Raw genomic sequence first — 27,479 nt, forward strand, 5'->3', positions numbered from 1 at the left:
GAAATGGAAAGGGAAGGTGTGAAGGGTGTGGCGAGACCATACCATGCACACAGGATACATAAGGCCTGATATGCCTGGGATCTTCGTGCTCCCACTGAGGGAGCTGAAAGCTCAGAAGTCCCTTTTCTGTCTCAGGGGCAGTTCCAGGGGACAGTACCCGTCAGCTTGTTCTTCTGTCTCTCAACAGGGGAGGGATGCTGTGCACGCTGTGGAAGGCCATCGTTGACTTTCGGGACAAACGTGCCTGAGGGCCAGCCACTGGTTTAACCTCCAGCGGAGACTCTGAACATCAACACAGAACTGCTCTCCTTAGGGGAGGGCGAGTTGAAGGGAGGAGAGAAAGAAGCTGCACTTTAAATCCAGTATTTGTTTACTCGTGTCAAAAGAAAAAAAAAAAAAAGACAAAACACACTGAAATTTCCTGACTTCTATTTCTACAAAATTCCTGAGGACTCCTCATAAAGGCTTAAAATAATCCTAATGAGAATCCTAATGCCGAGGATTGTTTTAGTCTGCACATTTTGATGGAGATATTTTTAAGTCAGCAGCTATTGCGTTTCAGCCCCAATGTTTATCGTGGAACAGGCAGGACATTTCGGGTGACAGTGTACCACTGGATCAAAACCAAAATGTGACCACAGCTCTTTAAGGGTTCTCTGTGTGTGTGATGTACCCTGAGAACCTGAGCAGAAATGCATAATTTGGATCGTTGTATAAAGTTCTTTTTTTTTTTTTTTTAAGTGTGCAGAATCTAAGAGTAATGGTCTCTACTCTGTGTACTGATTGTCATATTGACTGTATTTTGTAACTGAAGTTTCTGGCCCGGAGTGTGTTTGTTGGAGGTGTTTCTGTACTACTGAACTACACCAGTTGCACATGCCTGGCTCATGGTGATGTTAGCTTGTTCTAAAGCTACCGATTATGACATGTTTACCCAGAAAGTAAAAAGATGGCCAACATGCTACTTTGATAAAGTCCAGAACATTCTTATTTTGTGCTGATGAACTAAATGACTGGGTTAAAATTTAGTTGGGTTTTGTTGTTGTTGCTGTTGTTGTTCAGTTATGATATTAAGTAGACTCTGTCTCTACTCAAACAAGGAGAAGACAGTTGGGATCTGGATTGTTCCTTGGGGACAACAGGGGGGCAAGAGAGTGGTAAAAGTGAAAATTTGTAAAACCTCGGTGTATTTTTCCCAAGACCCCACGTTACCTTGAAAAAGTAGACACCACTCCATATCTGAGAGGTTTGCAAGAAGGATCCTAATAGACAGCACTTTCGTTTCTGTCTCCTTGATGTGGGTCCCATAGTTGGGGAGGCTTTGAGCCAAATCTTATATTTTTATGAGCCTTCCCACATTAACAGGATGAGATCTGAAGCTCATGGATGGATACATAAATTTCTGACATACACAAGAATGTGCTTATGACACAGGATGGAAACAATGAAGAGGTGTTCGAGTACCACGGTTTAACCCATACAAAAGTCTTCAATAATAGAAATGGTCTTTATTTCTATGTGAAAATAAAAGTATAATGCATCATATAGTGCATCTGAATATATGAAATATTCTCCTGAATATTTTCTTATTGGACAGTGACAGGGTTGATCTTCTTTAAAACACTTTGGACTTTAAAACACTTCTTTAAAACACTTTAAAACTTTGGACAGGTCACTAGTCTCTTGACGCCTTAGTGGAGATTTTGAAGAAAATAGGTTCAGACACAGTTTGTCTCGTTAATTCCAATGTTTTAAATGCTTCTTATATACTATATGTACATAGGATCAAGCTACCCATTTTCTTTTTTTGGGGGGGTGGGGGTGGGGTTCAAGACAGGATTTCTCTGTATAGAAGGAACTCACTCTATAGACCAGGCTGGCCTCGAACTCACAGAGATCCGCCTGCCTCTGCCTCCCAAGTGCTGGGATTAAAGGCGTGCACCACCACTGCCCAGCAAGCTACCCATTTTCAACCAACTCTTCAATCATATCATTTTTTCCTTAGGTCTTCCCCCACCCCTAGTGTCTGTCTCTGTTGCCTCCCCATCCTCCACCCCTGACCCCGGCTTTGAGCCTTCATAATTCACAATATGTTCCCAAGTCACCATCAGGCTTTTGTTAGCGTTTTGTTTCATACACACAAGGAGGTCGTTCCGTTGTGGATTAAGGTTCATGAGAGGTTTGTACTGGGAACGCCTTTAGCATCACTGTGCCAGGGCTTCTCAACCTAGATTCATGTTCAAATGACCTAGATACTTATTAGGTAATATCACAGAGTACTAGCTTAGCTCTGTGTAGGACTTTTAAGTTCAAGTCTAGCAACAACAAAAAGATAGTGATCTGCCACCTGAAGGACCCGGCTGGTACCTTGGGACCGGAGGAGTAGCTCGGTGGTTAAGATTGCTTATTGCTCTTCCAAAGGATCCAAGTTTGGTTCCCAGCTCCCGCATCAGGCAGCCTGTAGCTACCTGTAACTCCAGCTGCAGGGGAATCTGCCTCCAGCCTCCATGGATACCCAAACTCATATGCACACAGAGACATGTATACATACACATAATTTAAAATAAATCTAAAAAAAAAAAAAGGATCAGGCACATCTTTTTAAATTCCCCATGGGTGAATTAACATCATCAAATCACACCTCATTTCTGAGAAAGCAAAGAGGGAAACAGCCCCTCTAATAGGTATGGTAGGGAGATGGTGGCTTCAGTTAAGTGTAGAGACCGTAACCATTCCCTATCCCAGAGGAAAGCTCTCTCCTAACTTGTGACCTTTGGCAAATTAGCCTCTCTGTGTAATGTGATTCTAACTGGTCTTATCAATAAAAACCAGGAGTCAAATATCCGGGTAATAACCTGAAAGATCAGAGAAACAGGAGCAGCCACCAGTGACCTCTTACCTCTCCAGATCCTCTGACCAAATGGGGGCCAAGATCCTGTCTCCACCTGCCTTATATTCCTGTCTCCAACTCCCATGTGCTGGGATGAAAGGTGTGAGCCTCTCAAGTGCTGGGACTAAAGGTGTGCACCACCACTGCCCGGCTTCTATGGTTAACTAGTGGCTAGCTCCGCCCTCTGATCTCCAGGCAAGCTTTATTTGTCAGAAACACAAATAAAACATCACACAACATCTCTGTGTCTCAGTTGCCGCCACTGTGAAATGGGGAAATCGTGTGCCTTCCTCAAAGGGTTGTTCTAAGATTCCAGTAAGGACAACACAGGTAAGGTACTTAGTGCTTAGGGTATAATAAGAGCTCAGGTGCTGCCTGCTCTTGGGATAGTCTCTCATTCAGAAAGCATTTGTTAAATACTGACAGTGGGCCCTGCCCGCAGGGCTTCAACGGGTTCTCGACCACCCTAAGGACAGACTGATAGGGACAGGAGATACAAGGAAATACACCAAGTCTAGATTCTGATCAAGGTGCAACTTTATTTTTCTCCAAGAGGGTTTATATAGTTCCTGCAGGGTGGGGGGAGCAAGAAGCTGTCATCTGCATAAGGTGGGGCAAGCTAACAGGATGTTTGTATAGGATGTTTACAGGGTGAAAGGGTCAAGGGCTCTGCCTCAATGTCCTGTTGCTAGGCAACCTGACTGTAAGATGATCTAGTTCCCTGTCTTATGGGGGGTCTGTATTTTTCCACTAACTAGAGATTCTGTCCTTGTCCCTGACAACAGTGGGCCAAGTTCAGTGCTTAAGATTGCTTATTGAGCCGGGCGGTGGTGGCGCACGCCTTTAATCCCAGCACTCGGGAGGCAGAGCCAGGCGGATCTCTGTGAGTTCGAGGCCAGCCTGGTCTCCAAAGCGAGTTCCAGGAAAGGCGCAAAGCTACACAGAGAAACCCTGTCTCGAAAAACCAAAAAAAAAAAAAAAAAAAAAAAAAAGATTGCTTATTGCTCTTCTCAGTGAGTGAAGGTGCTTTGCCGTGCGAGCCTGGTAGCCTATGATCTACCAATCCCCAGCACTCGTGTAAAGGTGGAGGGAGGGAAGTGATGCAACAGTTGTCCCCTGCGCTCCACACGTGTGTGCAAGCTGAGTCCGCACACATCATACACCCAGCACGAGAAGTAAATAATAAATGCTGGGCAGTACATGTTGTGGTATGTGAGTGAAGACGAGGTTCTTGCCCCTCAAGCCCGCTGTCAGAAGTGGACTCAAAAGTGTAGGAAGGGCTATGGCTACATCCGCCAGAGGGAATCAAGAAGCTTTTCAAGACAGGAAAGCCGAGCCTGGGGATATAGTTTAGGGCAGAGGAGTTACGCAGGGATGGTGGTGCCGGTACTGTAAGAGAGAGAAACTGGACTTTCCAGAAATGGATCCAGTGGTGGTTTTTGTTTTTGTTTTTAACAACATCCTTGTCTCTTTCTCTGAATTCTGCCGTGGCATACCTTGCTCCCTTCATTGCTAGGCCACTGCATAAAGGAGTCTGACAAAGATGAACATCACCCACTTGAATGGCTATGACGTGTGAGACACTATAGCGCCGTAGAAGAGAAATAAAATGCAGATAGTGTATACGATGTCAGCAAGGACATTTCAGCCTGTGGACAATTACGATAACTCATAGTTCCAGACTCTATGGAAACCCCCTAGAGACACCCACAGAAGACCAAGTCCCTGCCAGCAAAAATGGACATCAGATCGAAGACCCAAATTTGCCCTAAATCTCCCCAGGTTTCACGGGTTGGGCAAGTGTTAAACCCAGCGTCTGCTAGTGAAGTTCAGAGGGTAGGCCTACTGGGCCCGGGCAGGGGGACACATTTCTTCTTGTCGGGGAAGGATCTTAACCTGGGCCTTTCAGAGGTGATAGTCAGGTCCGGGCAATCACCGCGGGCAGACAGCCGGCTAACGAGGAGGCTCTGGAGCATTCTGAGGAAAATGAGAAAATCCATTAGGCAGGAAGTCACATGCTAGTGGCAAAAGTTAGCAGGGGTGTGTGTGTGTGTGTGTGTGTGTGTGTGTGTGTGTGTGTGTGTGTGTGTGTGAAGGGACTCTAGGGGAGTGGGGATGGGGAGGGAGTGATGTTAACATCAAATGATGTGGAAATAGGGGATCTATTAAAGGGTTTGAGCCAGGAGGGAGGGCTGTGTGAAGTGGTCGAGTGGGAGGGCTGTGTGAAGTGGTCCAGTCTGAGAAGATTAGTAGCCTAGTGACAGGGTGTAAGGGGGATTAAGGGGAATTGACTGAACAGGGCCGTTCCAAGCCTGTCTCAGATCTGAAAGAGGGTCCGGCACCAGTCAGGCTAGTAGGAAGTCAGGGTGGCGTGAGTGAATGGTAAAGATCAGGAAACTCTGGGCGGTGATGACGACAGAGAGGATGGGATAAATGCCGAGCCTGTGTGGATAAGAGAGAGATTCAAAGGTAGAAGTTCGGTGAGTGGGAAGCGTTCTGGATATATTGAATTCATAGAGTATAATGATAGAATTGCACAGAGAATATTGAGAACAGGCTAGAGAGAGATTTCAGTCAGTGAAGTGCTTGCCTTGTAAGCTGAGGACCTGAGTTCAATTCCCAGAATAACATTAAAAAAAAAAAAAAAAAAAAAAAAAAAAAAAAGGGCAGGTGTGGTGCCATGTGCTTGTAACCCCAGCACTGGGGAGGTAGGAATTGGCGGCTCTGCAGCCAGCCTAGAATCAAGCTCTAAAGCAAAGGAGGGACCCTGCCTCAAAAAACAAGGTGGGCAGGACACCGGAGGTTGACCTCTGATCTCCACACATCCATACACGCGCAGACATGGTTGAACAAACACACACAATTAAAGACAGTGCTGGAGAAGGCTGGTACTGAGTCGGGAGTGTATAGTCTAGACTTGAGAGTCTGCATGGTGGAGTTAATCATACATGGGGGTCATGAGCGACAAAGCGGATAGGAGAGCGGTGGCTTAAACTTTGGGAGGTGCTGAGATCTCGGGAGCCAACTGCAAGGGGGAGATCCAGGTCAACAGAGGAGTCTGAGGAATGAGTGGGAACTAGTTAGTGATGAGACAGTAGAGGATAATGCGGGATCAAGTCCATAAACTGTCTAGGGGATGGGGGGATGTGGAGGGAGGACTGGGGGAGAGTGGGGGGGGGGGAGAAGGGGGAAGTGGAGGGGAAGAGTAAGAGGGAGTGTTATTGTGCTCCTACCATCACAACAACCAGGAGCTGAAAACAGATCATTCAGGAATTCAAGGCCAGCCTCAACTACATAATGTTGGAGGTCAGCCTGGGCTACAAGAGTCCGTCAAAAACAACACCAACAAAACCAAACCCAAGCCAGCCAACCACACAAAAAAACACCCAGATGTCAGGGGGAACCATTGATTGAAAAACACTCGGCAACTGGATATTGTGACTCAGAAAGCCACTACAGATGAGCAGGAAAAACTGGGTATCTTTTTTTTAAAATAACTATGTCTCAAGAGTCCATACTGTTACTTTTGTTGAACAAAACACGTGAAGGCAGATGGAAAGTCAAGAGAATAGACTGTCGGGATCACACCGCCCTGGGTGGAGAGGCATCCCGGGGAAACAGAAGGAGCCAGAGGCTCAGCTCCACCCTGAAAAGGAGAACCTTGGGAGTCAGGAAAACTTTGGAGTTGGATGTGAGAGCTCAAGGCAGATGGCGCCTGTGTTCCCAGTAAAGGACAACCTGAAGGACAGTATGGTGGCATCTGACATTTAACAGATGCCTGAATTCACAGTCTACTGTGTGGCAGACACGGAAGTAGGCTTGGAACTAGGAGTCTGTCCAAGGCCTTGCGTGTATAGGGTTTGGTGTCCTTATTGGAACGAACTTGGAACAAATGAAGAATGGGAGTTCGGACAAGCACACGCCAGATCAGCTACCACCAAACAAACACATACCAACAACCTCTTTTGATTTGTTGTTTGTCTGTTTTGAGACAGGGTCTCACTATTTAGTCTAGCCTGACCTCAAGCTCCCTCCTGCCTCAGGGATTAAGGTGGGATAGAAACACCTAGTATAAATAATGTCTTGACTTCTGTACTTAATGTCAGTCAAAGGCTGAAATCAAATCACCTCGCTTTTCCAGGGGTCTGCCAAATAGTCGAACTACATTCAGCAGAGAGAGTCTTTCTGGTGTTCAAAGTCAGGTGTCCTGAACTCTCCTGGCTTCATGTGTAAAACATCTTTACTGAGGCCCAAGCCGAGCTCTCTCTTGAGAGCTTCCTCTGCTCACCTGGGGCTTTCTGTGTACTGACGGAAAATGTAGTAAGACTGATTTCAATATGATGTTCATCTATCTCACTGTTCAAAGATCGGTTTGCCTCTTCCACTACAGGCATGGTGCTTTGGGAAAATCCATAAGCAACCAAAACCAAAAACCAAAAACAAAAAAAAACCTATAAATGAAGTGATTCAGTCCAATCTTGGCCTTGGAGTGACAGTTTTTGCAAATAAGTATGGTGACACTGTTCTGACATGCTTTAGTGTCCCCGGTACATTATGTGGGGTTTCAAAATATAAATGTGGGTTTTCAAAGTATAAAGGGCTCGCTGGTTAGGTTCAGCTAACCAATGGTGGGGACGTGTCTTTCTGTGTGAAGGCAGAATTGGTTGGCTGCCGTGTTCCTTCGGATTGTTCCTTCTTTTGTTTCCATTTCTGTAGGTTACTTAAGCACCCCCTCAGCATTTTGCTGCTTATCATTTATTTTGCCTGCGCAGGCAGAAATTTGTTTCTCAGTTGCTAATGTTTCTTTTTTAAAACCGCCTTCCCCAAGCTCCTGGTCCTTCTAAGCAAGATAGAGTCACAAGGCAGTTTACTACTAATCGGAAACCAAGACTAAGAAAAGCCACACCAGTCAACGCAGGTTTCACTACTACCGTGCGTCGTCCTGGGACTCATCCGACACGCAGCTGGCCAGGTGAAAAGCCAGAGCGCAGGACGGGAGCCGGGGCTCCCGGCGTGGGATCCAGACGGTGCACTTCGGCTCCCCCACGTGGCCTCCTCTCCTTGGGCGACTGTCACCACCAACTCCGGTCCCCAAGAGGCCGACCCTGACCTGGCGGCTTCCGAGTTCAAAGGGGAACAGAGCGCTCGAACGCCTGCCTCCGCCGCACCGGGGCCGCGGGTGGACGCTCTCATCACACTCAGGCGCGGCGGCGGCGACCTCGGGCGACGGTGGCTGGGAAGGCGGGGGAGGGACCCGGAGCTCTGCGGGAACCGCTCTGACCGCGGCCGTCGGGGCGCCGCCTGCGGAGCCGCACCTGCCCACGAGGGGGCGCGCCGAGCCCCCGGCGGCCTCGGGCCCGCGCTCGCCCTCGCCGTCCCCGCCCCGCCCGCGCAGGCCGCCCGCCCGCCGCTCACCTGGCTGGGCCGCGGGCCCCGGGAGGCGGGGGCCCCGGCGGGAGCGGAGCCGAGGAAGAGGGCGGAGCGGCTCTCGGGGCGCGTCATCGGAGCACCATGGCGGAGCAGGGAGCTGGCGGCGACGGCGGCCACAGGGGCGGCGACGGCGCTGCGCACAGCGACCCAGGTGACGACGCGGCCGAGACGGGAGGGGGGGTCGCGGGAGGCGGGGGGGGGGGTCGTCCGTGAGAGTGGGGCGGGGGCGTGATTTCCGCGCCTCCTCCCCCCCCCACACACACACACACCCTGCCGGCGCCAGCGACCCTCCCCGGCCGCGCGACCGGGCACCGCCGAGCGCCCGCGGGGCCACAACAGGTGGAAGCAGGCCGGAGCGCGCGGGGAGGGCCGGGGGCGCGCGGCTGGTGAGCGCGCGCGGGGAGGGCCGGGGGTCGGGGGCGCGGGGAGGCCGGGGATCGGGGGCGCGCGGGGAGGGCCGGGGGTCGGGGGCGCGCGGGGAGGCCGGGGGTCGGGGGCGCGGGGAGGCCGGGGGTCGGGGACGCGGGGAGGCCGGGGGTCGGGGGCGCGGGGAGGCGTGAGACCCCCCCCCCCCCGGAGCCGCCGAGCGGGCGAGCGGCGGGAGCGCGCGGCCAGGTGCACGGGGCCGGGGAGCGGGGGGGGGGGAACCGGCCCGCGGGCCGGGGAAACGGCCGACCCGGCTCCCGAGCTCGCCCCGATCGCACCGATCTCCCAGCCCCACCGACTCCTCGGAGTTTCTGCTCCTCCCGTGGCGCCGGTAGCCAGAGCTGGAGCGTTGGCTCCGCCGCGGGGGGTTGACCCTCAAGGCCTCGGGTATTGACGATCCGCCGCCGCCGCCACCGCCACCACGGACACGCAGGGACATGGCTCACACCCTCGGAATGTCTTCCCACTCGCGCCCATCTCACCATACTATGAAGCCAACTTTTTTTTTTTTTTTTCCCTTCTCCCCCTCCTCGTGACTTTGTTTTTCGTCTTCGGGGACTGTATGGCAAATCATACCCTCCTTCCTAACACCCCCCCCCCCCCGCGCTCTCCACCCCCCCCCCCTCCGCCCCCGTTCTATTCCTGGCCAGTAAGCTGTTCCTTGTACCTTCCTACACTTGGGATGGGGGCGGGAGGCGCTTTGTTATTTTAAAGAAATGTTAAGTTGCAGACCCCGCTGGAGCAAGCTGTTACTGCTTCTACACACCCACCACCAGAAGCAATTGTTTTCTAAATGCAAAAAATCGCTCCACCTCTCATCCCCACCCCAACATACCGGTTTAGAGGGCATGCTTATTTTTAACATGCAAGATCCATTGGGCTTAGCAGTATTTTCCCATCACGGATCTGCCATTGTACCTAAACTCTAATGAATTACACCTGAGTTTAAGACGGACAAAGTGTCCTGAATTTATTTCCAAGTCGAGCTACATCCTGTAGGGTGGTTGACTTTTTGACTTACTGTGTTTGAAAGATCGGTTATCATTATTTTGGTTTGGGTGGAGGAGAGATGCCTAAGTAATTGTTTGGGGAACTTGATGAGCTGGGAACTGTACAGGCGCCCCAATTCAGGGAATGCTTGGTTGTGAATAAGGCATGGGTAAGTAACAGCTTCTGGGGGAAAAAAATTGTTATAGTGATTTAATAGGCATGAGTTTGTCCTTGAATGCTTTGTAGATCTGCATTGAACTTGTTGAGACAGAAACAAACTTGCCACTGAAGTATATCCAGTGCCCGATCGCGTTAAGGAATGAACTGGCCGTGTGTCTTAACAGTTCCTATGCAAGTCAACCATGCGTCACTGAAATATTTTCTTTTTAAATATTATATTTATTTACGTCGTGTGTGTGGGGGGGGCGGGTGTGTGTGTGTGAGAGGGGGTTGTGTGCATGCCACAGCATGCATGTGGGTGATCAGAAGGTAACTTGTAGGAGTTGGTTCTCTCCTTCCATTTGGGTTCTGGGAATCAGACTCACACTTGGCAGCAAGTGTCTTTACCCACCAGGCTGAAGTACTCCCTTTCATTAAAAGTGGGATTTTTTTTTGGCTATTACTTCCTTCTAGTAAACAATTCCCCCACACCTTTGCCTAGAAATTTAAATTTCTAATAAGCGTGTTTTATCTATGACCAACATAGGTATGGGTGTGCATAGTCTTATATTTCTGGCTGTGTATTTTTCCCCATTTTTCTATTTCTGCTGTTAGTATTCAAACAGACCTGTGCTAGAACGGCTTGTGGGACTTGATTCTCTCCACCATGTGAGTCCTATCCATCAAATTCAGGTCGAATACACATTCAAACACTCCATTATTTTTAAACCATTGGTTTATACGGGATTTCATTTCTTTATTGAAAGAGAGAGGCATGTAGGCCCGTCTTTTATTATTTCAAAGAGGCAGAAGTTACCACCTCAAAATGCCACATTTCTTTCTTTCCTTTCTTTGTTTTTTGTTTGTTTGAGACAGGGTCTTGCCATGTATTCCTGGCTGCTCTCAATTTTAGGCTCCTCCTGCCTTACCCCCTCACCTTCCCAAGTCCTACGTTACCTGTCTCTGTGCCATCTTTCTTGGCTACACACGACAACACACTTCTCCAAGCATTTGTTTTGTTTCCTTTTTAGATAATTATTTCGAGTAGAGTCCAACCTTAAGTGGTTTTTAAATTTTGTCTCTGTGCAAAGGTTGTAATTTAAGGGCTCTTCAGATTAAAATCTAGGGTTATTACAAAAACAATACCTGTGATATGTTCAAGATTACAGGCCCGTGTATTCGTACGTGTATGGCTCAGATGGATTGAACTTTGGCGGCATAGTACCTATTTAAAGAGTACTATATAAATGGAACATTCAAAAACACTTCTGTGGATATATGTTTAGCTTTTGCTCAAGAGTTGTGATCATATTCTTTTAAAAATTAATTTTTCTTGAGGATGAGCAGTTCTTTCAGTTCACTGTAATATTTTTCTTTCCATATTCAAAAGGAAGGCAGAACTAAAAAATGCAATTACTTTGGGAACAAACTTGTGTTTCACCACTAGAGGATGTCAAGTCCCTTTTTTAAGAATATTATTTTGAGCAGTCAAGTTCACAGGCAATCACATCACAGAACTATCGGGGCTCAGATTCTGTGTTCCAAATTGTATCTCTCCTCATGTTCGCAGCTATGGAAAGTGACTGCATAGAATAAATCCCATTTGCCAGCCTCCTTTAAAAAGATACTACAGAGTTCAATGTAACACTGCTTTTCATTAACCCAGGACGCCCAAACTTTGATGGGCAAAGGAATAAATTAATGCCTATAATTGGTGAATTCCGTTGCCACTCTTTGGAAGAAATTACTTAGAACTAGAATCGGGTTTGTAGTTCTCTCTTAGCTGGACTCTAGTGGGAGAACTTAGGTTTTTCTACTTTTTTTTTTTGTGGTCATGTCTCTTCTGTGAATTTTTCCAAAATAAAGAGTGATCTTTGTAGTCTCACTTAGCTTGAAGGGCCTAGTTTTATATGTCTGCTAATAAACCTAGAAAGTAGATGCTCAGGTGGTTCTGTGATGTAAACCCCAGATCCTCATACCCGGAAGTCCTTTATTCGATGGCAAACATCACATCTTGCCAAGTCGTTGGTTCTCAACCTTCTTAATTCTGTAACCCTTTAATACAGTTCTTGTTGTGGTGACACCCCTCCCCCAACCATAAAATTATTTTCACTGCTACTTTAGAACTGTAATTTTGCTGCCGTTAGGAATCATAATGTAAATATCTGATATTTCTGATGGTCTTAGGCAACCTTGTAGAGGGGTCATCTGATCCCCAAAGGGTTCGTGACCCACAGGTTGAGAGCTGCGCTGAGCAGAGGGAAGTATTAACATGAAGCAATCATGTCGCTGTCACTACTTAGGCATGTGTGAAACACTAATTTACATTGGCATGGTCTTTAAAGAATTCTGAAACACTTGTGTCATGATACCTGAAAACAAATGATTCAATGAGCTTAAAAGAATATGTTGTCTTGTTATGTTAGTACAGGAACTAAAAATATTGAGACTTAGGATAATTTGACCAAGAATGTGTACTTTCTATTGGTTATTAAAATTATGGAGGTTGGAAGGTCCTTAAATTTAGTAAGGAAATTGACAGGTAGCTATGTACAGGTTGTGAGGGGTTCAGTGGAGGAAGGATCTCTTCTGGCTGTGGTCATCCAGAAGCACCTACCACGGATAGTACCTAAACTTCAAATGATGCGTAGATAGATAGAGACAGAGATACTAGTGTGGAGAAGAGCCAAGGGTACGTCATCTTGACAAGACAGATGTGAGAGGCTCAAAGTAAGTGTCCGGGAAAATCAATCCTCAATGACGGTGCATTGAGGCCAAACCATGGAAGGGCCAAAGGTTGAGCCAAGAGGTTGGCACAGTATTGTGTGGGCAGGGAGTAGTGTGTCTTGATTAACGCTTTGTCAATCAGATAATTTTCTGTGCCAGTGAATTGTGACTCTTGATTGCCTATTTTAGCAAAAGAGCTGTGCTGTGCCTTTCACAGGGACACAACCTCCTCAGGGCTCTGCTGCTTTGGGACAGTTGTCAACAGCATATGAGAGACATCTGTCTAGAAGACAGAGGAGCCACATTTGTCCTGGAAACAGGGAAGGAGGGCTTCCTTCTGGAGTAGCTATGTAGACAAGAGGATGGATGAGGAAAGGAGAGAGTTAGGTGATGTGCGGGCCAACTTTGAAATCACAAGTCCCTGGAGAGATCCCGGCAGGCACTAGCGCAGCAGTGAGCACAAGAGGGGAACAGTTCATTCCGGACTCTCGGGCACACATCAAATGATCGAAGGTAAAGAGGTGACGTGGGGTGTTATACTTGGAATTTGGTTCATTGGTTCAATCTTGACATGAACGTATTAAATGAACAGGGGCTTGGCTTTAGTAAAAGTGTCAGTTATTACGCGGCGCCGTATACCGTGAGAGAAAAGCCACGAGGCACGACAAAACCCACTCTAAGTTAATTAGTGGAAGGAGAGCAGAGGGGATGTGCTTAGGCCTAGTGAGGATTGTGCAGGGAGAGAGAGAAGGGATAGATGGAACCCGCGTTTTTATAGGTTCCCCCTGCACATGCGCATATGGGCTATGCCGCACATGCGCATAGGTTGAGTGATCGCCCAGCGTACCCGTTCGTAGGACGTAAGGCCCTGGGATGACCAAGCATCTTGCCAGCGCATGCGTGGTCACGTAGCTGGGGGAGTGGCCAGGAATTCCAACAAAAGGTGTGTGTGTGGGTCTGCCTTATACATGATGCAACAGAAGGGATACCAAATAGTCAGAGAAAATCAGAGGTCAGGTCTGGGATACCAAATAGATAGACAGAGAAAATCAGAGGTCAGGTCTGGGAGCCATTCCAGGAGAGAGTAATTCTTGAATCCTCTGGAGGCGTGGGGAAGAGATCCAAGAGAAAAACTGCAGATGGGAGAGCCAGCCAAGGCAGACAGAGAAGTGAGGGGTGCCCGAGAGGGACAAAAAGGGCCAAGCTTTCTAAGACTGAAATTTTTTTTTTTTTTTTTGTTTTGTTTTTTTGTTTTTTTCGAGACAGGGTTTCTCTGTGTAGCTTTGCGCCTTTCCTGGAACTCGCTTTGGAGACCAGGCTGGCCTCGAACTCACAGAGATCCGCCTGGCTCTGCCTCCCGAGTGCTGGGATTAAAGGCGTGCGCCACCACCGCCCGGCCTAAGACTGAAATTTTAAAGCCATCGCTTTGGATTCAGGTGTTCACTGATCACTCCTAGAAGAGGAATTCAGTTATTGGTCCCAAAGTCAGGGTGCTTCCGATTAGAAGCAATTAATTAATTAATTAATTCGAGTAGTTTGGAAGACAAGATAGCTCAGTAGACCTTTCCGTAAAGGTTGCCAGAGAAAATCAGTACATTGAAAATCCTTCGATAAGTGGAGGAGTTTTTAAAATTTGCTTTTTAATTTGCATATCACTGTTTTCGTTTCAGTATACAGTTAACATGATTAGCTGTTGAGCCATCATGATAACCGGGTGCACAGAAGAGCTCGGTCACCCTCAAGCTCCCTCGGGCTCACTTCCCCCACCCACTGGTCTCTTTGGCATCTTTCGCTTTGACCTTTTCCAGAGTCTTAAAAGTGAGACGATACAGCTGGGTGTGGTGGCACACGCCTTTAATCCCAGCACTCAGGAGGCAGAGGCCTGTGGATCTCTTTGAGGCCAGCCTGGTCTACAAAGTGAGTTCCAAGGCAGCCACAGCTACAGAGAAACCCTGTCTCGAAAAACCAAAAAAAAAAAAAAAAGAGGTGGAAGTAAATAGTGTAATCTTTGCAGTGTTCCCTCCACTTGGCCTACTGTGTTGGAGATTTGAGCACACTGTGACGGACATTGGTAACGTTCCCTGTCTGCCACTGATAAGTAGGAGGAGGAGGAGGCACCGAGTACTTCACCGTCTGCCCACTTAAGGACATTGGGTTACTCCTAGGTTTTTGCAGGAGGAATAACATTGTTGCAAATATTTATATGCTGGTTTTTGTGTTACTGGTTTTCATTTAAGACAAACACATTATTGTCTCCAGTACAGTTTTGTGAGCCATTGCCACACTTCCGGGGTGGCTGTACAGCTTTCTCTTTCTGTGAGCATCATATGTGAAACAATTGCTCTGCGTCCTTGTCCACTTTTGTATATTGTGTTGATGGGATGGTGCTCATTTTAGCCATTCCACCCAGTTTTTTTGAGTAAATTGTAGTCACCTCAACGTGAGATATTTATATGTTTGATGCTAACGCAGCCTCTCCACTGAGGTCCTGTGGAGTTTCTGTTTGGCGGGTCGTTCTTGTTGTTATGGGATTCTGAGGCTTGAACTCAGGGCTGCAGTTCTTGTCAGGCATGGATCACTGGCTGCATTCCCAGCCCTTGAGTCTTCCTTTGGCTCTTACCTTGGCTCTGTCTCCTTTTCTCTTTATCCCCGTGGACTTTACTAACTTCCTATGCAGCCCACGCTCCGAGATTATGAGCTGAAGAAGCACTCTGACACAACACGTCCCATTGCAGTTCACTTCTCCAGTACATCTGTACTCTCATCCCTAGACCTTGGAAGGAGCTTTTTTGTTAGAACATTGTGAATAGCCTAGCGTGGTGATGCTGGTCTTTAATCCTAGCCCTCAGGAGGCAGAGGTGGGCAGATCTTCACGAATCTACGTAGTAGGTACAAGGCCAACCAGGGCTATATAGTGAGACCCTGTCTCTAGACAAAGAAAAAGAAAGCAAGCTGGAAATACTGGTTATACACCTTGTCTTGTGATATGTTCCTATTTCTTGGGGCACACTGTGTTATGAAGATGAATACTTGGTACTAATTTTCAGTTTATGCGGTGTGCTCACAGTGCCCTGGGATCTGTCACTGGACACTTTCTCCCTCTCAGGGACCAGGTCTGTGTGCTGTGGTGTTGAGACTTGTTCTTCTCCAGTTTCAGAGTCTGTCTATTCTCTAGTGATGGTGCCATCTAACTCCTTAGTTATCCTTACAATGCGGTGGAGTTGTTTGCAATGTAAATTCAGTGACATTTGGCTTTTACCTGTTTTGCTAAGTATTATTCTCCTTAGTATATTTTTAAATTTGAGGATTAGCCAGTTGAAGAATTTTATTTTTTTATTAGGTGCTGCTTTGATTTTTTACTCTTTCATAATTTTTTCTGTTTAGTGTGTGTGTGTGTGTGAGTGTGTGTGTGTGTGTGTGTGTGTGTGTGTGAGGGGGAGAGAGAGAGAGAGAGAGAGAGAGAGAGAGAGAGAGAGAGAGAGAAAAGGGAGAGAGAGAATGGTGTGTGTAAGGGTGGTGGGTGCAGATGTATAAGGTGTGTCCACCTGTGCATGTGTGTGCATGTGACTGTGGAGGCCAGGGAGCATGGCTGCACCATTTTATCACTCTGTAACTTATTCCTCTGAGACAGGATCTCATTGATTGTGGAGCTGAGCTGACTGCCATCAAGTCCCCCCCACCCCCAATTCTTCTATCTCTGTCCCCAACAGCTCTGGCATTATAAGTGCACACATTCACAGCTGCCTTACACCCAACTTTGTACACGGATACTTGGAATTTAACTCAGGTCCTCATAATTGTTCATAAGCCCTCTTAGTCACTGAGCCTTCTCTCCAGGCCTTTTTCTTTCTTCTGAAGACCTAGGGATCAAACCTGGGCCCTTTGCATGTTAGGCAAATGCTCTGTTACTGAGCTGCACCCCAAGTTTTGAATGTTAATTTGCAGATAAATGTGTTTTGGACACTATGAAAACAAGTACATTAGAAAAATAAACCAAAAATAAATAAGACGATTATATTCAATAAATCTGCTTCTTTGTTGCTCCTACAAAGCTATTTATGAGGTCTATGTTTATTGCTGCACTATTCAAAATAGCTAAGAAATGGAACTGGCCTAGATGTCCATCAATAGATGAGTGGATAATGAAATGTGGCCCAGCAGGATGTGGTGGCACATGGCTTCAATCCCAGCACTCTGGAGACAGAGGCAAGTGAATCTCTGTGAGTTTGAGGCCAACCTGGCCTACACAGCAAGTTCCAGGACAGCCAGGGCTACACTGAGAAACCCAGTCTCAAAACAAAAACAAAAAGAAGAAGAAAGAAAAAAAAGTATGCACAATGTTTTTTTTTTTCAGCCATAAAGAAAAATGAAATCATAACATATGCAGGGAAATGGGTGGAACTAGAGAATATTGTTAAGCAAAATAAGCCAAACTTAGACACATATAAAATTTTCTCTCATATGTTGACTTTAGACTTAAGAGTGTGTGTGATGGAAATGGAAGCGGGGCTTACTTAGATATATCCCTGTAGTCCTAGTACTCGGAAGATGAGAACAGAAGAATCAGAAGTTCAAGGCCAGCCTTGGCTACATAGTGAGTGAGAGGGCAGCCTTGGCTACATGAGATCCTATTTCAAAAAACTGGTTGCGTAGGAGACCTTGAGTGAAAAGAAGTAATCCAGAGGGGGTGGGGGACAATGGAGTTGATGTGGCATGGAAGAAGCGTGGGGACTACTTAGGGAGAAGAGGGGGACCAGCAAAATGGGGGTGGGTAGGGGATTAAGCGCAGCAGATGAATAAAGACAGAGTATAATAACATATATGTATGGAAAGGCCAAAGTGAAACCCGTTACTTCGTGGGCTAACTTATTTGGAAACCCACCTGCATGAGAAAATGCCCAGAAGGGTGGGCACAGCCAACCAGATAGTGCAGGTGGGCACAGCAGCTCGAGAGCAAGCTGAGTGGGAGCTTGGGAGTGGTTTGCCATATGGGAAACTACCAGCATTGTTGGTAAAATCTGTGTTTCTAAGTTTAGAATATCACCATACGAGGTATCTTAAAATTCTGCGGCTTTTTATAAAAATTGCTACCAAAATTTTTAAGTTGGCTTTCTGGTAAATAGAACCATCCTGTGCTGTGCCATAACCTTCTGTGGACAAAGCATGTGTCATTGACACTCCATTGAATATAAAAAGAAGCTAGACTCTAGGGTCAGTTCATACTTCAAGGTGAAATTCTAGGACGAACCCTTCCTCCAAACCATGCTGGATGGCGCCGAAATGCATAATAATTGGGCTGTGAATAAGATGGGTTCCTACTTCAGGAAGCTTGGCTGCTTCTCAAGATTTTAATCTAGATCTGTGCTTCTCAGAAGCCCCTGGCCTGAGTCTTCTGTGTGGCAGATGCCACAGACAGGACCCGGTTGACAGCATTCTGCCTTCCAGCTGGATTAGTTTTTACTGGAGGCCAGTGCTCTAAAGCAGCCCAGTCACATGTTAACCACAGCCCTAGGGGGCTCATTTGAATAAAGCTTACTCCTTGGGTAGAAGGTCCCTGTTGTTGAGACAATGACCAAGGTCAGGTGCTGGAGCACCATTGGTTCAGGCCAGCGGTTCGTAGTCTTGGCAAAGAGTTAAAAATCACTTGGGGACCTAGAACTCCCAGGGTGCCCCTGCAATTATCAGAGAACCTTGCAGGTGGGAACCAGATGGCACTGGGTTTAAAACTCCCCAGGGGGCTCCTGTGTGCAGTCCATGCTGAGAACTGATTTCAGCCCACTTCCCGTGCTCACCCATTTGACTGTCTGGGTAGGTTTAATTTGAAGGTGTCAGGTGGACCTCGTGTACAGTGACCACATGGAGAATCGTAACAGCTGCTACCCTGAAGGTTGTAGACTGTTGTTCCATTTCTACCCCAAAACTTTCTGAAGGAAATATAGATATAAAAATAGAGCTGAGTACATTTTTTGGGTTTTTTCTTTTCTTTTCTCCCCCCTTCCACCCCCTACCCCCCCACCCCCACCCCTGAGACAGGGTTTCTTTGTGCCTTTCCTGGAACTCACTCTGTAGCCCAGGCTGGCTTCGAACTCACAGAGATCCACCTGCCTCTGCCTCCCGAGTGCTGGGATTAAAGGCGTGTGCCACCACTGCCCCACTTTTTGGGGTTTTTGTTTTTTGTTTTTTGTTTTTTCCAAGGAGCTGAGTATATTTGTGTGGACAAGTATACACATATTTGGTGGCACACTTGTGTGCTTTTATATATAAATGTGAAGCTAGGCAAAATGTTATATAATGGTCTTTGGGGTTTTTTTTGTTTGTTTTGTTTTTGTTTTTTCTGTTTCCTTTAGTTTTCACTCTGTCTTCCTCCTTCTCCCCTCAAAAAAGGGAAAGGTTAATTTGGAGTGGGTAGATGGCACTTTGTCAAAACACGTATTCTCTTCCCAGAGAAGCCGCTGGTCACCCTGTGGCCTCCAGCTTTGGCTCTTCTGTCATCTATAAATAGTTAACGGGTATGAATGACCTCCTCCATCTGTTCCCCGAGGTCCTCCTGTGAGACTGGATGCTGATGGCCTTTAGGCGAATATTCCCTCTGTCTCCCTCCCACCAGGTGCTGTGGTGCTCAAGGCTCAGTGGATGCCTGCTCTTTTCACATGGAGCTTTTTTTCTCTGCAGGAGTCTTCACACTCCAGATATCCCCTCCAATTAATACCTGACACTGGGGCACTTTATGTGCCGAAATGTCTAAAGGGGCTCCTGTGTTGCATTTGTGTCTGTTTCTGTGAATTTGCAAAGCCATCTGTTGCGATCTGAAGCAGGGGCCAACCTGCTGCATCCCTGGTCTGTTCCTGCATCCCTGGTCCATTCCTTCTGGCAGCTTAACCTTGTGTGCATTGTCATAAGATCTAGGACCAAAATAAAAAGAACTGACCCCTAAAAAGAGAGCGTCTTTGATTTCTCCTCAAGATTATGCTGAAAATGATTTAATGTGATGCCAGATCTTGCAAGGATGAAGCGAGGCCTTGCTCTTAAAGCTAAAACTGCTCAGGAATAAATAATACTGGTTAGTTTTTGGTGCAAGAATGCTGGGGTCTCCACTGCTTACTGCCTGTGGGATCTTTACAAGTCACCCAAGCAACCATTCTCTTCCTTAATGTATTTCTTTTAGAACTGAAGACAGTAATACTGTCCTCTCAGGGAAGAAACAGTTAATATGTAGAATAATCCCTGACACAGTGAGGTTTGAAGTGTTTATTGTAAAGGACTGGTACCGCGTCACCGTGCAAAGATGGGCATACCCTGACATGCTGAGTTTCTCCCTGAGGCAAGGTTCTCCTTGAATCGGTGAGCTCACCATCGTGAGGGCATTGGAATGCGATGCCGACTCAGCTAATTGTGACTGTGTGATCTCACTGCCCCAGGTAAGGCCAGGTATAAAAGGCGTCTCAAAGCAGCTTTTCACCTGTCAAAACATCATACAGTGCTCCACTAGAAGATCGCTCTGTACGAGTCTGCGGGACACTGAGATTGTGTCGTGTCGTTGAGTCAGACACCAGTGTCGGCACCCATCGGCTCAATTTCATTTTACTGCCATCTTATACAAAGTGATTTTATTATTTTTAAGTTCTTTATTAAAATATTATTGCTACAGAAGTTCATTTGGTTTAAGCCATGAAGATAGACTTCGGTTCCCTTTGGACCATGAGGAGGGGCACATTCCAGCCAGACCCAGCTAAAGCATCCCCCCCCCCCCGCCCCCCTCCTCCCCCCACACACAGTAGATGCACACTCTGTGAGGAAAAGAGGGAGGCCATGGAGCTCTTCTCCACCAGGCTTTCAGGAGAAGCATGAGACAGTTTGGCTTCTTCAGACAGTACCTGTGTGAAACTGAAGACAGCAGGAAGTGATCTCATTTCTTGTTGTTGTTTTGTTTTTGTTTTTCGAGACAGGGTTTCTCCCTGTAGCTTTGGTGCCTGGCCTGGATCTCACTTTGTAGCCCAGGCTGGCCTCGAGCTCACAGAGATTCGTCTGGCTCTGCCTCCCAAGTGCTGGGATTTAAGGCGTGCGCCACCACCGCCCGGCTAGTGATCTCATTTCGTAAAGTCGCCAGTTTCAGAAGAAACTTCCTTATGTTGCAAAAGCCTGTCCTGGTTGTATGGGGTGCATCTCTCCCTTAGGAAATGTCATGTGTAATATAGGTTTTATATCTCGATATAAAAAATAAATAACAACTAAGCAAAGTTAAAAATGTGTCACTTCCTGAAATGACTTGATTTCAGTTCTCTAACTAGTTCCTTCAGGGTTTGTGTACAGTAGCCTCTGTGGTGATTGATGTGTTTCATGATACTTGTGAAGTGTTAAAATGTAACCTTTTTCAGTAACAGTGTGTTATAGGAAATGATAGTTGATTATGTACCAATAGACTCAGCATTAAGAATAAAGGCAGAATTTTTTTCTAACAGTGACTTTATACTTTCAAGCCTCCTTGTGAAGATACAGTCTGTATATCCAATGCTCTGCGTAAAGCACAGACACCAGACAGAACCATAGTGCAAGAAGAGATGGTTCTGCCATCAGACGAAAGTATTCCGAAGTATTGAGAAGCAGGGGATGGAGCTGTTTTAGTCCAGGAGAGCCGTAAGATTCACGTGACTTTAGATAGCAAAACCTTGTAACCAGATAATCCAGTGACAGCTCCCAGAACGGAACCATGCTTTAGCATTTCACAGTCAGTCCTCCGTGGGCCTAAACTCCATGTCAGGGATTCCATTGCAACTCACTTCAAGTTGAGCTAGTCCAGGATATATCTGCTGCTTGCTGACAGGCGCATAGAGGGCAGGAATAGCGTCCCACCCATCAAACAGCCGGTGGAACTCGAAATCCAAACCCTTCATGTAATTAAAGACAGTATCTCAAAGGTCTTCTAGGATGCATTGTCGGACATAAGAGAAAGTGAGTCTTCAGAACAATTTGGAAGGAGAGAAGAAATGTGTGAAATGTCAGAAGAAAGGACAAAAGGTTACTCGGAATCCTGCAAATGGTTCAGAAGAGAACTTGTGGGGTGGAGTTCAGACAGCTGTGAACTGAGTTTTCCAGACCACTGTGAAAGACTGGGCTTTACTAAGTATTCAGGACCAGGAGTAGAGCACGGGGATGAACTCTTCCTTAGCATGTACAGGCCCTGTATTTGATCCCAGCCACCAACCAAACAGTAACAACTGCTTTTTAAAAAATCTTAGTGGGCTGGCTCAGTGCTTAAGAGCACTGGCTGCTCTTATAGAGGACTTAGTTCCCAGCACCCACACGGTGGATCACAACTGCCTGTAACTCCAGTTCCAGGGGATCTGCTACCTCTTCTGGCTTCTGGAGGTACCAGGAACACATGGGGTGCACATACATATATGCAGGCAAAACACCCATCCACATAGAATAGGAATAATAAATCTTTAAAATCTTGAAGTACGAGTCTGCGTGTGTATGTACATCCATACATGTGCCTGCCATGTGGCATGTGGTCTGAGGACAATCTGGGGTGTTTGTCCTCAACTTCCACCTTATTTGAGGCAGGTTTTGGTTTTTGTTTCCTTCTGCATCGACTACTGGATTCTCTAGCCCATGAACTTCCCGTGGTTCACCTGTCCCGTCTCCCCATCGATGCGCAGGCCTTGCAGACATGCACTACCACGTCTGCCTTTACATGGATTCCGGGAATTCAAACTCAGGCCCTCACACTTGCATGACAGGTGTTTTGCCCACTAAGCCATCACCTTAGCACCCCCAAATCACTTCCTCATTTCCTGTTATAGATGTTCCTGTCTGGAACTATATTCCTGAACAGGTTGTTCAGTATCCATACATTCAGTATTACAATATTTTTATAATCTACAACTTTGGGTTATGCAAACACCTATCCTTTTGTTTATAAGCAAGATCTTTTCCAGTGAGCTGGATAAAGCCTTTCTCTGGGTGCTAAAGGACTAGGAATCCTCTTGTTTCAAGGGTGTGGTGGGGTTGGGCAGGGAGGAGTGTTTCTTCCAGACCTTTGTAGAAACTGGTGACAGGTAACTAGGAGAAAAGGGAGTTTAATTCCCTCACTACAACAATGTACCGTGTCTGGAACAGCTTTCAAAACACGTCAAAGATTTAGTTGACTTAACAGAGTGTAGCCATTTTGCCTCATGATAAAAAGTCTAATAGTACAATTAGGGTATTTTAGGAAGTGTGCCCTAATAAAATGTGCATGGCATGGACCTAGATGGTGGATAGGGTAAGTGAAAGGACTTTGGAGGTAAAGTGGGGGCCCAGTAAGTGCTTAGCGACCTACTCCTCTTTCTGAGGAGTTTTTCTTCTCCTTTAGGCGCCCCCTAAAACCTTGATGGCTTTAGCTCAGTCAAACCAAAGAGAAAAGGTGTTTATTATAAACAAACAACAAATGTACTGGTTTGGTAATAATGTCTGGTCCATAGAGTTAAGTAAGTGCATTTAGAATCCTTTTTGCTTTCCATTTGTAAAGGTTTTCAAAGCATCGCAGCTTTCAATTGAATCCTACGTATATTTGTATCTTTTCTTTCTTTTTTAAATATATTTTATCTTTATGTGCATTTGTGTTTTTGCCACGGGTGTCGGGGTCCCCTGAAACTGGAGTTTCAGACAGGTGTGAGCTGCCCTGTGGGTGCTGGGAACTGAACTCGGGTCCTCTGGAAGAAGAGTCAGCACTCTTAACCCCTGAGCCATCTCTCCAGACCTTTTTTTCTTTTTATTAAGAGATTGTCTAATCGTTTTTCATATCAACCATGGATCCCCCTGTCCTCCCTCCTCCCACCCCCGGCCTTCCCCCCAAACCACCCATATATCTGTGTCTTATCTTACAGTTTAACGTAAGGCTTTTTACGTCCGGGTTGGCTGCTCACAATTGCACCTGTTGCTCTGACTGATTGAAAGTGGACCGAGCCCCAGATTTACTCCGCCAGGGTTTTATCACTTGGCCTTTCTGCTAGATACTGCTTCCTCTGGGCCACTTTGAGAACAATCCTGGAGAACCGTGTCTCTTTCCTTTTGTCGGAATTGGTTCCAGTTGTCACACTCATAGGTGTTTCCAGTTTAGTAGGCAACCCTTCACAAACTGTCTCTTTTTGCTTTTCATCCTTGAGGCAGGGTCTCACACTGCAGCCCATGCGGCTTTCAGACTCAAACTGAATTGCCTTAGCCTCCCAAGTGCAAGCATGGCAGGTGCAACCCCCCCTCCCCCACTCCTCAGCTGCACCCTTCATGCACTTTTTTTTTTCCTTCTCAAGAATAACGTGCTGTCCTCAACTTGACCTTCCAGTACCCTACCCACAAAATTATATACTTGAGTTTCTAAATGAGACAGTGGGTTTACTTTGTGATAGGAGTGATTTTGTGTGTGTGTGTGTGTATGTGTGTGTGTATGTGTGCTTTGTATTCCATTTAATACTGAGAAAACCAGAATGCTTACCTCTCAAAATGACAGAAATGATCTATTTGCTAATACTTTTAAGCATAGCACTATTGGATTCTCAGTGGGAGGTCATTTATAAAAATAAAAGGGGATTTGAGAGGTCCAGTCCAAAGTATCCTGATCCCAGTTGTATGCTCATCATTTGAAGAGTATTACTGTATTGGGAAATTATATGAGTAAATAGTATCCATTCTACTCAGTGAAGATTATGACCATTGACAGACACATAGACCTTTGTCATGCCAGCTGGTCTGTGGGCTCTGATAGACCTTTGCAATCACCTGACTTTAAGTAGATATCCCCTGGATGATATGTGTAGGCGTGGCCCACTCTGTTGTAAGTCTGAACAGCCGGAACTTAGATTTCTAGGAAGAGGAATTCGGTCTCAACACTGAAGGGGAGAAACCCTGCCCTACAAGTTGCAGTCTACTCAGGTCCAGTTAAGGAACATTACTTAAGACAGATCTTTGCACATACATACACGTGTTTTTCATGTGTTGAACCAAAGATACTTGTGTTTCTGTTTATCTGAGCTGATACACTGCCCCCCCATTCCAATCAAGTTTTTCCCAAGATTTGTGCAAATCATTTACATTACTTCTTAAGTGATAAATTTTGTAAATACATTCTGATTTGTGAGATTAAGGAAAGAATACCAAGCCTTCTTTTTCTGGGTTTTGCTACATCCCCGGCCCTTAAGGCTGTCCTAGAAAAAAAAATCTTCTCTCTTGCTGGCTTTGTTATTAGGGAGTTTTAAGGAGAAAGATTAGGAAGGGTGATTAAGCAGCAAGGGTTGGGATTGAGGGAAAATCTCAGAACACTCTGGAGTGAATGTTGAGTGCATTGTTTGTGATGTGACCAGCTCTTCACTGAGCTGAGGACAGAGTGGTTAGTGTCTTTAAAGTGCCTTGGTTTGCTAATGATTTGTATAGCTTTTCCCCGCTAAGCCTCTGGAGCTCATCTCAAGCCTCATAGTCACAGCAATGCTCCCATTATCAATCGTCCCATCGAGGAAAGCGCTGTGTGTCTTCCTCGTGTTTTTAGTGGGTTCCTGAAGGTGGGTAAGAGATGAGGGGCGTCACAGGTGCGGAAGTTGGCCTCGGATAACTGCCTCCTAGCCGGAGGAGAGTGGGTGTCCATTATTCTGTTCTTTAGCCCTAAGACCCAAACCCCAGGGACTGGCAATGGAATGGGTAGAGCAATCCAGCTGCATTCACCTCCAAAATAAAACTATGTAAGGTTCATTTTTACCGGTAGGTGTAGAGAGTTGTGATAGCCAAGGAAGGGCTTGTCTGAGCCTTGGTTTTTCTTTGCCCATTTCCTCCCGGGTATATGACTCTGCTGTCCATCCTTACCACGTAGGAAACATGGGTTAGTAAAGAACTGGGGGCCCAGAAAGCTCAGCCCACACACAGCACATCAACTTCATCATTGCATCATCACTAACATCAGCACCCAGGTCTGCCCGTGTGCATGGTGCCCACAGTGGTAAGAAATACAGTGAGTTTCCAGCCACTGGTCCTGGTCCTGTCTCCCAAAAATACAGTAGAAGTAGAAATTCTGCCAGGCAGAGTGGTATGTCTGTAATCCTAGAACTCTAGATGTAAAGTAAAGGGGTCATGGGTTCTCATGATCCAGCCTGGACTATGTAGTTAATTCCAGAGCAACATGGGTTACAAAGTGGGATCCTGTCACCAAGGAAGTGGGGGATGGACTAGAAAGTCCTCCATATGTTAACACTAACTCTATTATTCCTGAACCTTCCATGCTCAGGGGAAGCGCTTCTTCTCAAACAAACCTCCACTGCTGTGCTGTGACCTGGAATATTTGTAAGTCCTGTGGTATTTTCCTCTGAACATGCTGTCCTTTATCATCCCATCTGAAGCATCTTCTTCAGAACCATTGTAGTATGAAGACCAGGAAATAAGGACTGTTCTGTTCTGTGTGCTGCACATCTGCTGATACCTTTTGGCATCGTGAGGATTTCCTAACTGCCTCTTCACGTTGATGATGTGTATTGAGCCCATTGGCCATCCATGTGCTGTTGCAGCTCCATGGGTCTTCATTTTGCTATATGTGAGGTTGGCCCCTTTTGTCAAGGATTTACTGTTACTGTTATCATTACTATTAAATTATAGGTTTGTGTGTGCAAATGCATTTCTGTATGTGCCTGTGAGTGTGGGTGCAACAGAGTCCAGAAGAGGGCATCAGATTCCCTGGAGCTGGAGTTAAAGGCAGTTGTGAGTGACTGATGTTGATATTGGGAATCAAAACTACGTGCTCTGCAAAAACAATATAAAATATATATAAAGTGCTGAGCCATCTCCCCAGCCCCCCCAAATTGGATATCTATCCTAAGAAGAGGAGAGGTCCCTACATACACAGTTCTTACTAAGGAGTTCAGAAATCCATGTAATGTATGTCCGTAAAGTATCACCAATGAGAATTATGAGCAAGAGGTCTAGAAGCATTCTAACATGATCCTAGGTTAAAGTTGAATGTGGCATTAATATTCCTAATAATAGTAATATAATATAATGATATTCATATTAATAATGCGATAATATTCCCAAGTTACCTAGTGAAACTCAGGGTTAAAGGAAGCTTAGCATATACCTCATAGCCATAGAAATGAATCTTAGAGGTTAAACTTTGGTCCTGGTAGAACAGGGAAATGCACTCTGTTGGCAATGAAGTGCCTAATGCGAAATGAAGATTTTTAGAAATGTAAAGGGCACCGCGGGGCTCTGGTACTTCTTGGCTGATGGCTCTGCACCCCTAGTGTAGTACTTACTGCTCCTCTCATGTGGTCACATAAAGACGATCAAAGCAAACCTGCCTTTTGATTTTCCTTTCAAAGGGTCCACATCTCCCTGAGCCTTTCCTGGTGCCTCTTAGAAGCTGCAATGTGGCATGATGGCCGAATGTTGTGTTTTCGTCGCCCCAGAAGCCACCATTAAGCAGCAGCATCCTAGGAAACTCTGAGGAGCCCCTTAACTTCCAGGATGAAAATGGCAAAGAGCCAGCTGGCCCCCTTTGTTCCTCGGGGGGGGGGGGGTGGCTTGATCCCCTGTCAACTTGCGCCAGCCTTGCTACTTTCAAATTATCTGAGGTTTTCAACTTGCATTCAAGTGTGGATTTCTAAAAACCCCTGCTGGAAGCAAATTACTACTTACCTTGAGGGGGAAACATATCAAATATTTTAAAAATTACTAAGTCTGGTAGTTTTCTAGGATTAATCACCTCATTTAATAAAAACAGATATGGAAAAGAATTTTGATATTTTTGGGCTCTACGGAAAAGTAAATAACATACATATATAGACCTTGTAATTTACCAATGGCAGCCACTTAACCCAGTGGTAATAATTTCTGTTTTTAA

The 27,479-nt window shown here is 46.3% G+C and overlaps 2 protein-coding genes and 1 long non-coding RNA gene across 4 annotated transcripts in view; 2 read left to right on the forward strand and 1 right to left on the reverse strand.

Moving 5' to 3' along the window:
• Positions 1-1,545, forward strand: part of Map3k5 (mitogen-activated protein kinase kinase kinase 5) — a 217,786-nt gene extending 216,241 nt beyond the window's left edge. Inside the window, exon 30 of the mRNA XM_052751136.1 lies at positions 188-1,545. Coding sequence (XP_052607096.1) covers positions 188-248 — 61 coding nt within the window. The 3' untranslated portion in view covers positions 249-1,545. The remainder of the gene's footprint in view (positions 1-187) is intronic.
• On the reverse strand, positions 710-8,420 carry LOC128118482 (uncharacterized). The gene is made up of 2 exons (XR_008221236.1): positions 8,306-8,420; positions 710-4,867 (listed from the first exon to the last, which is right to left on the reverse strand). It is a non-coding gene; the product is annotated as an uncharacterized LOC128118482 (long non-coding RNA).
• Positions 8,327-27,479, forward strand: part of Map7 (microtubule associated protein 7) — a 143,392-nt gene continuing 124,239 nt past the window's right edge. The window contains exon 1 of one of the 2 annotated variants that reach the window (XM_052751148.1): positions 8,327-8,471. In XM_052751148.1, coding sequence (XP_052607108.1) covers positions 8,402-8,471 — 70 coding nt within the window. In that variant the 5' untranslated portion in view covers positions 8,327-8,401. The remainder of the gene's footprint in view (positions 8,472-27,479) is intronic. The other variant, XM_052751147.1, reaches the window with a different exon arrangement.

This window comes from Peromyscus californicus, unplaced genomic scaffold (assembly GCF_007827085.1).
Source record: "Peromyscus californicus insignis strain IS unplaced genomic scaffold, ASM782708v3 Scaffold_22__1_contigs__length_63687245, whole genome shotgun sequence".
In the NCBI taxonomy this organism is placed as follows: domain Eukaryota; kingdom Metazoa; phylum Chordata; class Mammalia; order Rodentia; family Cricetidae; genus Peromyscus; species Peromyscus californicus.